The sequence below is a fragment of the Mustela putorius genome, unplaced genomic scaffold, assembly GCF_011764305.1.
Source record: "Mustela putorius furo isolate JIRA1106 unplaced genomic scaffold, ASM1176430v1.1 tig00004007_pilon_pilon_pilon, whole genome shotgun sequence".
In the NCBI taxonomy this organism is placed as follows: Eukaryota; Metazoa; Chordata; class Mammalia; order Carnivora; family Mustelidae; genus Mustela; species Mustela putorius.
Genome location: NW_025422145.1, coordinates 13,575,150 through 13,584,888, shown reverse-complemented (window position 1 = coordinate 13,584,888; position 9,739 = coordinate 13,575,150). Strand labels below are relative to the sequence as shown.

General features: G+C 60.2%; 1 protein-coding gene across 5 annotated transcripts; it reads left to right on the top strand.

Moving 5' to 3' along the window:
* Positions 1-23: 23 nt before the first annotated feature.
* AMDHD2 (amidohydrolase domain containing 2) lies at positions 24-9,533 on the top strand. Of its 5 annotated transcripts, none has more exons than XM_004750661.3 (11): positions 25-229; positions 679-815; positions 898-1,037; positions 6,515-6,569; positions 6,744-6,956; positions 7,040-7,128; positions 7,222-7,366; positions 7,440-7,547; positions 7,702-7,770; positions 8,747-8,848; positions 9,290-9,533. In XM_004750661.3, exons 1-11 carry the CDS (start codon positions 147-149, stop codon positions 9,376-9,378), a joined length of 1,230 nt encoding a protein of 409 aa, XP_004750718.1. In that variant the 5' UTR covers positions 25-146; the 3' UTR covers positions 9,379-9,533. The 5 variants fall into 5 exon arrangements, 4 of the variants coding, with proteins under 4 accessions (XP_004750718.1, XP_012910676.1, XP_012910677.1 ...); XM_013055223.2 differs by having other exon boundaries at positions 33-281; XM_013055224.2 differs by lacking the exon at positions 25-229 and adding an exon at positions 359-378.
* The last annotated feature ends 206 nt before the right edge of the window (positions 9,534-9,739 follow it).

The window sequence follows — 9,739 nt, the reverse complement described above, 5'->3', positions numbered from 1 at the left end:
CTGATCACGTGATCCGCCTCAGTCAGCTGAGGGTCACGTGGGTGGAGGCTGGGCTCCGCTGCCTGCAGTCGGCCGGGTGCGCGGGGAGTGGGTTCCGCTCTGGGGCTCCGGGCGCCGCCCGCTCTGTTGGGCTCGGGTGGCTCACGATGCGCGGCGGGCAGGACGAGGCGCGGGCCCCGGTGCTCCAGTTCACCAACTGCCGCATCCTGCGAGGCCGGGCGCTGCTCAGGTGGGGCCCAGGGCCCGGGAGCTGCTCGGGTGCGGGGCCGGGCGCTGCCTGGGTGAGGCCCAGGGCCGGTGGGGTGCGGGACCGGGAACTGCTCGGAAATGGGGTGCGGGACCGGGAGCTGCTCGGGCGAGGGGCTGGCCGCTGCTGAGGTGAGGCCCAGGGCCGTTGGGTTGCGGGACCGGGAGCTGCTCCGGTGCGGGGCCGGGCGCTGCCTGGGTGAGGCCCAGGGCCGGTGAGGCGCGGGACCGGGAGCTGCTCAGAAGTGGGGTGCGGGACCGGGAGCTGCTTGAGTGAGGTCCAGGGCCGTGGGGCGCAGGACCAGGAGCTGCTTGGGCGCGGGGCCGCGCTGCTAGGGTGCGGGGCTCAGGGCCAGTCGGTGTTCGTGTGGGCCGCAGGGTGCCTCTCGGGTAGGCCATCTTAATCCTTGCCTCTCCTGGCTCTGGTCATAGGGAGGATTTGTGGGTGCGCGAAGGCCGCATACTGGACCCCGAGAAACTGTTCTTTGAAGAGCGGCGAGTGGCCGATGAGCAGCGGGACTGTGGGGGCTGCATCCTGGCGCCCGGCTTCATCGACGTGCAGATCAACGGTGCGGCCTGGGGCTCCGGGGTGGGTGGTGACCCAGAGGAAGTGGTCTGGGCGCTGTGCGACTTTCCTCTGTGTGGCCATAGGTGGATTTGGCGTTGACTTCTCTCAGGCCTCGGAGGACGTGGGCTCCGGGGTTGCCCTGGTGGCCCGGAGGATCTTGTCGCATGGAGTCACCTCCTTCTGCCCCACCTTGGTCACCTCACCACCCGAGGTTTATCACAAGGTGAGGTCCGGCTCCCAGTGTAGAGGAACGGGGCCTCCGGAAGCAGCCCCGCCATGTTTTTCAAATCCGTGCTCCCACAGACCTCTCTTAGCCTAGCATTTGGCCTTATCTGCTGGCCTCCTTCCATGTGGGGCCAGGGTCCTGCCCCTAGGCTTTCTCATTCGGTCGTTCCCCCACTGGCAGAGTGTCCCTGTCTCTGCAGCTGTCCCCTAGGCCTTCACTTGTGCTGCCCGGGTGTCCTCCCCAGCCACATGTCCTTTCCTCGCTGCCCTCTGGCTGCCTCTGGGCTCCAGAAACCCATTGCTGGGACTTCTGATTGCTGCACCTGTAGCTGCTGGTCAGGCTTATCCCCTCCCCCCGCAACATGTCTGTGCTTTGTGACTCCAGTTGAGTGTGCTTTCCAGAAAGAAGCTTCAGTGTCTGCCCAGCCACCCTAGTCCATCCTCTCTGCTGCTCTCATCTACCCTGACACCCCTCACTCCTTTCTCTCTGCCCGTTCCCATGAAACCGTGTTTATTGTTGCACCGGTTCTCTGGTTTTATTCTTTATCTTATTTTATTGTCGGATGTTTTCTCTGCGGGCACGAATGTTCCTTCTTCCCGAACTCTTGGAGAGCAGGATGTGTTCCTTGTGCCTCTGGACTGCTTGAAGCTTAACGAGTTTTGAAAAGTGTGGCTGTTCTGTTACCAGAGCTGAGTTTAGGGAGGGGGCAGTTCCGCCGTGATCCCTCCTGTGCGTTCTGGTGTGGTGGTTTTCTCCAGAACAGGCTCCTTACTGTGATGATGGGTCACATTGCCCGTCGTGGGGTCCCTCCTGGGTGTGTGGGCCCAGAGTCCTAGCTGGGTGTTGGGGGAGGTTGGGTGTGGGCTTTGGGCCTCTTAAATTCATCTGTCAGCCGGGGACACAAGACAGCCTTTACTTTTTTCTGAGTCTCTTTCTTCGAGTCTAAGTTGAGAATGATGGCCGTGTCCGTGTGTTGGGGATAGGGCACACAGCACTGTGTGTGGTCTGTATTAAGCCGTTGGTACACTAGCAGCTGTGGACATCTTTCTGGAAGTTTCCCTAGGCCTCCCATCCCAGAGTCAGAGCTTACAGACTAAGCTCCGTGTGCTGCTGGAAACCAGCACATGGTTCCACGTTTTTCTCTCCTGGTCATCAGTCTGTGCTTTCCTCGGCTAAGAGCTGAGGAAGGTGCCCATCTTATTATCTCTGTGTTCTTTGTCCTCCTCTTATTGGGCCTCACCAGTGAGGCTCGGTGATAGTTCCCTACTCTCCCAACGCTGTCCTTGCTCCAGGTCCTGCCACGGGGGCCTTCAGGAGGTGCAGGACTCAGCTCACTCCCCTGTCCTCTCCCCTTTTGTGCTCAGGGTGAACCCCAGCCTTCTGAGCATTCCCTCCCTACCTGCCCGGGCCTCTGTCTTTTCCCTAGGCGCATTCCAGACATTCTAGGCTGTTCTATCTCTTGTCTCCAAGCCCTCTGCCTGGAAGGCCTTTGCCGTGTTCTGTGTGTTGCTTCTTCTTTGGCTCTACTGTCTGGTCACCCACTAGCCACGCTTTCCACAGCAATCTGACCCATGCCACACAGATGATGAGGTGGTCTTCTACAGGACAAGGGGCTTCTGGACATGGGGACTTCTAGCTTATGTTGTCTTGCTAGAACGTGTCACCTACCATAAACATTTGCAAGTTGAAAGTCTTAGCAGAAACTAGAGTTTTGAGGGGCATGAATGTAAAAATTTGATTCCAGTTTTGTCTTAGAAACTACAGGACTGTTCCCTGGGATAATCTCCCACCCCCTACTAGCTCACACTGGGCAGAACTGGATTGTTCCTCTGTCAGAAGTTATCCAGATCTTTTGTCATTGTGTTCTGGTCCCCTGAGACCATGTGGTCCTTTTCTGGGGTCTCCTCTAGCTTTATGCTTTGATACTCTTCCAGGAGGAAGATCTGTGGGTGTCCTTCTCGGCTTCAAGTCCATCATCTGCTTCACCAAGATCTAGTACCTTCTTGTTGGCAGGCAGACCTTTGCCTTTGGCCCCCCACGCCCTCTATCCTTTGACCTTTTCCTCTGCTTTCCTGCCTGGAACATGCCTTATTTTCTCTACCTCTACCCTGTCGTTTATGCTGTTCTCCCCACTTAGCGTACCCTAGCTTTTCCTTGTGAGACTCTGTTTTGTTTTGAAGGGTGAAGTAAACCCTGAGTGTCTTGTTAGGACTTCGAGTTCTGAATCTGAGACTCGGGGGTTAGGGGGGTGGAGGTGGCGCCCATGAGCCCAGGTGGGGAGAGCAGCCAGCGACGGGCACAGCACTGTGCAGGTCCCCTCTTTCTGTGTGTCATTCCCGGGGGAGGCTCTCTGAAAAACCCCCTAGAATGTCCCACACAGTGTCCCCCCTGCAAAGACAGTCTTCACCCACAATCCCATCCACCCCTTGGGTTGAAGTACTCCCCTCCCCCCTCCTCTCACAAGAGTCTTATGTCTGGTGCTGAGCTCCCTCGGAGGACTTAGGAGAATAGGACAGAACCTGACACTCATCACAACACCGTCTCCCGGTGGAATGTGGATGACAGGCTTCGTGCTGTCCCATATAGAGATGGGCAGGTTGAAGGCGGGGGTTCTAGAGGACGTGTCCCAGAACAACCCAGCCTCTGACGTGCATGCCCACCTGTTCCAGGGGGAAAGAAATCTGTTCTGGAAAAACTCAACCATTACTTTTTTTCTAATCATCAGTGGACTTAGACCTATCCGTGGTTGGTTAGGAGAGCTAGCAGCCCTTTGCCCCCACGGGCTCCCATCTAGAGACCGTCCCTTTCAGCTCGGGATGCTTGGAATTTGCTCTTCTGTCTCAAAAGGCCGTGCTGGGACTCCTGCTTCACTTCTCTGTTTAGGGCCGTGTGTCTGCTGCCCAGCCGAGGAGCAGAAGAAGCCCCCATCCTCCCCACAGAGCCGCCCGCTGCCTTGGGGAGGTCCGTCTGCAGGACTAGGTGGGGCCTACTCTGTGCGTCCCATTTTCTTACCTGGCTGCTCTCCTTTCCTTGGAAGTCCTGCTCTTTGTTCCCTTAACTCGTGACTCAACTCCGGGCTTCCTGCCAGGAGCTCCCTCTTCTTTCGGGACATCTGGACATGCCAGGTGTATCAGCGTTGTCTTCCTGCAGCAGCCTCCGGGACCTGTTTCCCAGCACTGGCTGCTGGCCTCATGGGCCGAGCTGTGCCGGCAGCTCCCTTACTCTCACCTGAGGGGCTTCCCTAGTGTCTTTCCACTGAGCCTTCATCCCCCATCCTGGGTCTTCCTCTTTGCTGGTTTTCGCCTTCACTCTGGAGCACATCTCCCCGCTTCCTCTGGAGGAAGGAGTCATGGGCGGTCGAGTTTTCGAGATCTTGAAGGCCTGAGAATGTTTTTACTCTTTCTTTTTTAAGTTTGATTTATTTTATTTTATTTTTAAAGATTTATTTATTTGACAGAGATCTCAAGTAGGCAGAGAGGCAGGCAGAGAGAGAGGGGAGGAAGCAGGCTCCCTGCCGAGCAGAGAGCCCGATGTGGGGCTCGATCCCAGGATCCTAGGATCATGACCTGAGCTGAAGGCAGAGGCTTTAACCCACTGAGCTACCCGGGGTGTCCTGAGTTTGATTTATTTTAGAGAGAGTGCCCACGATGGAGGGAGAAGGAAACAATTCCAGGCAGACTCTGGTGAGCATGGAGCCTGACACGGGGCTCAATCTCACGCCCTCAACACCAGGACTTGAGCCGAAATCAAGAATCAGACACTCAACCAACGGAGTCCCCCAGGTCTCCCTGTTTTTACTGTCTTGATTGGGGAATGATTCTGTGTTAGAAGTGACTTCGCCCTAGAATTTTAAAAGCATTGCTATATTGTTTTCTAACTGCCAAGGTGGCTCTTGAGAAGTCAGAAGCCGCCCGACCTCTGATACTTGGTGCGTGACCGATTTCTTCGTCTGGAGGCTTGTGGAACCTTCCCTTTGGCCCTGGGTTCTGAAGCCTGAGGGGGACACGGGCGGGGCCTGGAGGGAGGTCATCCGTGGTGCTGGCCTTCAGCACGGCCCGGCTTTCTCAAACTGGTTTTCGGTTTTGTTTGCTTGTTTTGAATAACTTCCGTGTGACTTTCTGCCCTGTTTCTCTGTCGTCTCCTCCTGGGTGCTATCTTTCCCCTGCTGGGCCTCCTGGATGGGTTCTCTCATTCTTCCTCTGACTTTGCTTTCGGGCTGTTTGTTCCCTTGTTAACCTCCTGTCCTTCTCTTGGGTTCGGTTACCGGCTGTTTGAGGTCAGGCTCCAGCAGGCTGCTGGGAGTCCCAGGCCTGCAGAGGCTCTGCGGAGGCCCCCTTTGTCGAGGTCCCGGGTCAGCGGAAACAGGCCTCCCTGGCTCCATGCTGACCATGTTAAGAGCATGAACTTGCACTTAACTGTAGGGCGTGTGCACCTCGATCCACCTCCCGTCTGGACACCTTCCAGTTTGCTCCAGCTGCTTGCCGAGCACGTTCGGGACACAGCTGCTCTTTGATGGCGTGTCTGTTGTGGTCCTCCCGCTTCTAAAGGTGCCAGGCGTGGCCAGGACTAAGGCAGGGGCCTTAGTCCCTGGGGCCTAAGTGGGGCCGCAGCGCGGCTTCTGTGTGCAGGGCGTGTCCCCCGTGTGTACCTGCCCGGGCCCGGCATCCATTCCTCGGCCTCCCTGGACGGCTCTGCTCATCTCCCGTCTTGCAGGTCATGCAAGGTTTCAGCTTCCTCCAAGTCAATCCCTTTATCCTGGAGGGGAGCTCCAGAGGTGGGCGTGTTTATCTGGCAGCTCAGCCTGGGGACTCTGCTGTCCTGCAGGGCTCTCTGTTCACTTCCTTCTCCACGTTCCTTCGTGAGAGAGGTGTGGGCTGTGAGGCCCGGCGGCCTGTCTGGTCCTGAGATGGGTCATGTGAGCACCTGTTACACACGAGGGACCTTCCTGACGGCATTCAGCTGGGACACGGCTTGTCGAGCCTCCAGCCCCATCCGCACCGAGCTCCCCAGCTGGTCAGCCCCTGCTTCTGCACTCGCTCTGCGTATAGCGCACAGCCTCTTCCTGTTCCAGCCATGCTTCTGGTTCTGCGGCTCAGGAGGCCAGGCTTGTCACCCTGTCTGGGTCCGGACCCTTTGAGCATGCCACCCACTGTGTCCCAGCTGCTGCCTGGTTGGGGGCCGCCTGGAGGGGCCAGGATCGTGGGGTGGCCCTCTGTCCACGTGCCTGCCTTCTGCGCAGGAGATCCTTCTTCCTCTCCCGGTCGTCGAAGGCAGCTGCTCATGTATCCTCCATGACTCCTCCCCGTCCGGACGGTTCCGAGTGCTGTGCTTTCCCTGACCTCGGTTGGGGACCTTTGACTACCTTCTCATACCTGAGGGAAGGCCACTGGGGGCTGATCTCTGACCGTGGCTGGGGTGTGACCTCTGGGTGCTGGGCCATAGGGGGCAGGGCTTTAACAGCTGGTTCCCCCCAGGTCCTTCCTCAGATCCCCGTGAAGAGTGGTGGTCCCCATGGGGCAGGGGTCCTCGGTGAGTGGCTGACCCCTCTCCCTGCCCCCACCCGGGGAGGCTCCTCGGGGACCTGTTGGCAGCCCCTCCCCCTCCAGAGGCCCAACTGGGGAGGGAGGTCGGGCAGGTGACGGGCTGGGGTGGGGGCTGTGCGGCAGGAGGCATGCTGGAGCCATCCGTTACCCCCCCTCCCAGGGGTGCACCTGGAGGGCCCGTTCATCAGCCGGGAAAAGCGAGGTGCACACCCCGAAGCCCACCTGCGCTCCTTCGAGGCCAATGCCTTCCACGACGTGCTGACCACCTATGGGGCCCTGGACAATGTCCGCATCGTGACGCTGGCCCCCGAGCTGGGCCGTAGCCAAGAGGTGATACGGGCCCTGGTGGCCCGGGGCATCTGTGTGTCCCTAGGTGAGGCGGGACGCCTCCAGGCATGTGTGCACGTGGGGGATCCTGGGCTGGGTGTGTTGTTTGAGTCCTGGTCCCCCATGCAGGACACTCGGTGGCCGACCTGCAGGCCGCGGAGGAAGCTGTGCAGTGTGGGGCCACTTTCATCACCCACCTCTTCAACGCCATGCTGCCTGTGAGTTGTCCCCCACCAAGTCCCCCAGGTGGAGGGGGGGCGGGTACAGGAGCTTCTGCCCTTGCTCAGCTCACGCTTCTGATCCCTGCCCAGTTCCACCACCGAGACCCAGGAATCGTGGGGCTCCTGACCAGTGACCGGCTGCCACCGGGCCGCCACATCTTCTATGGGATGATCGCGGATGGCACGCACACCAACCCCGCGGCCCTGCGCATCGCCCACCGGGCCCATCCCCAGGGTGCGTGGCAGGGCGGACTGGGGACAGCGGTGAGTGTGCTGTGGGGCAGGTCTGAAGCCCCTTCCTCCCACAGGGCTGGTGCTGGTCACCGATGCCGTTCCTGCCCTGGGCTTGGGTGACGGCCGGCACACACTGGGGCAGCAGGAGGTGGAAGTAGATGGACTGACAGCCTACGTGGCAGGTGAGCGACTTGCTTGTCCCTGCCGGCCGCCCCCACGAGAACAGGCCTTCCGCCTCTAGTGGGATGTGGGCATGCCCTGTCAGCCCGCTGCCCACCCCCCACTGCATGCCTGGTGGTCTCTGGTCCCACAGAGCCTGCACTCTCTCTTCTCAAGGCACCAAGACACTGAGTGGCAGCATAGCTCCGATGGACGTGTGTGTCCGGCATTTCCTACAGGCCACAGGTCAGTGAGGCTGGTGTGGGGTAGGGAGTATGTGTTCGTGTGTGTGTGTGTGGGTGGACGTGTGCATGCATGGAGAGTGGAAGCTACATTTGGGGGAGGTGGGAGGGAAGCACGGAGACCACTGGAGCCTCGCACCCACAGCCCTCGTTTGGCAGAGTTTCCTAGGGGACGAGCACTGGGAACATGGTCGAGGTCCCCCTGCAGGGAGCTCCTGGGTGGGATAAGACGGTGGCAGGCAGATGGCTGGGACCCAGGGTGACGGCACTGAAGCCCTGGCACCCAATGGGAGAATGGAGCTCAGTTTACCCACAGCTTGGGCCTTGGTCTTGGACCCTATGGGTTCGCGGGCCTTCATGGGTCCACAGATAGGGAGATGAGGTGTGAGAGGGGTCAGAGCTGTGCTCTGGGCTTCTTAAGGGGGTGGGGCTGTTGCGGGGAAGGTGGGCAGGGGTGTCTGGTAGAGGCTGTGGTTGGCCAGACCCTGAGGGATTCTTGGTAGTGCCCTGGGCATCGGGGGTGTCGGGGCTTGACATGCTGTTTCAAGCAGGGAGACAGGCCGGCACCTGGGGGGATAATGGGGGGGGCAGGGAGAGTGGAGTTTAGTCACATGGCCTCTTGAGGGGTAGCAGGGATAGAAAGGCAAGACCACGTGACTTCGTCGATGCGCAGGCTGTTCCTTCTTTGTGGGGGTGCCCATCTGGGACCCCAAAGGAGGGGGGCCTGCGGGCCTTTGGGTCCAGAGCATCTGTTCAGGGGCATGGGAGGCCGGACGGGCCAGGTAGGTGAGCAAGCGAGCAGGAGAAGGATCCCCAGCAGCACCCTTAGACTGGGGTGCGGTGGAGCCTCGTTACCCTGCTGCAGAACCCTGGCAGAACCCAGTTTTCCTAGGCCTTGGAGCTTTGGGGCTGTGGGCTGGGGGAGGGGCTGCCGGGAGAGCTGGGGCAGGGGTGGTCACCCAGTTGTGTCCCCTGAGCAGGCTGCAGTGTGGAGTTGGCCCTGGAGGCTGCGTCCCTGCACCCCGCTCAGCTGCTGGGGCTGGAGAAGCGCAAGGGGACCCTGGACTTCGGGGCTGATGCAGGTCAGGGCCTGGTGTGGGCACCCGGGCCTCTGCGGACTTGGGAGCTCCTGTGGTACTCGGGATGGTGCCAGGGCAGGTGGAGGCTTCCCTGTGTCCAGGTGGCCTTGCCCACCACCACCTCCAGCCTGGGCCCCTTTTCCCATCAGGCCAGGCTTCCTGGCGAATGAGATGAGGCCTGGTGAGGGGCTTCCTGGGTCTTTGTCCCATGTACGCCTCCGCCAGGAACGCTGGCTCCCAGACTTGGGCAGCCTGCGAGGGGTTGGGGTGCCCTACCCAAATCATGTTGCCAGCTTTGGTTTCCCCACCGGCTCCTGGGTGGCGGTGGAGATGGGAACAGAGCTTCTCTCAGGGGCTATTGAAGCTCCTGGGAGCTGGGTGGGGATGGGGGTGCCTGCGTGTCCACTCCCCCCACTGCCTCCTCACCACCCGCCTCTGACCCAGACTTCGTGGTGCTCGATGACTCTCTCCACGTGCGGGCCACCTACATCTCGGGCGAGTTGGTGTGGCAGGCGGAGGAGGCCAGGCAGTGACCAAGGACCACCGCTGGAACGGACACCCAGCCTTAGGCGGCCTCCGTCAGGGCCGAGCCGTGGAGGAGCTGGTCTCCAGGGAGCGAGTGGGCGCCCTGCCCTAGGTGGAGGCTTCCGTTCAGGAGGCAGCTGGATAAACACGCGCCCGGCAGGGACTTGTCTGGTCTCCGAGTGTTGCTTCAAAGCAGGGCGCCGTCACTTTGGTGGCTCTCTGGGTGGGGGTGTTTGTGCCTCACGGTTGGGAGTGGGAGTGGCTGGATTCTGGCTCATCCCAGCTCTGTGGGGGCCCCTCTCTGTGGCGCAGATGTGTCCGGGGCCTGCACACCCATAGGCAGAGGTGCTGCCTGGAGGTGAGTGGAGG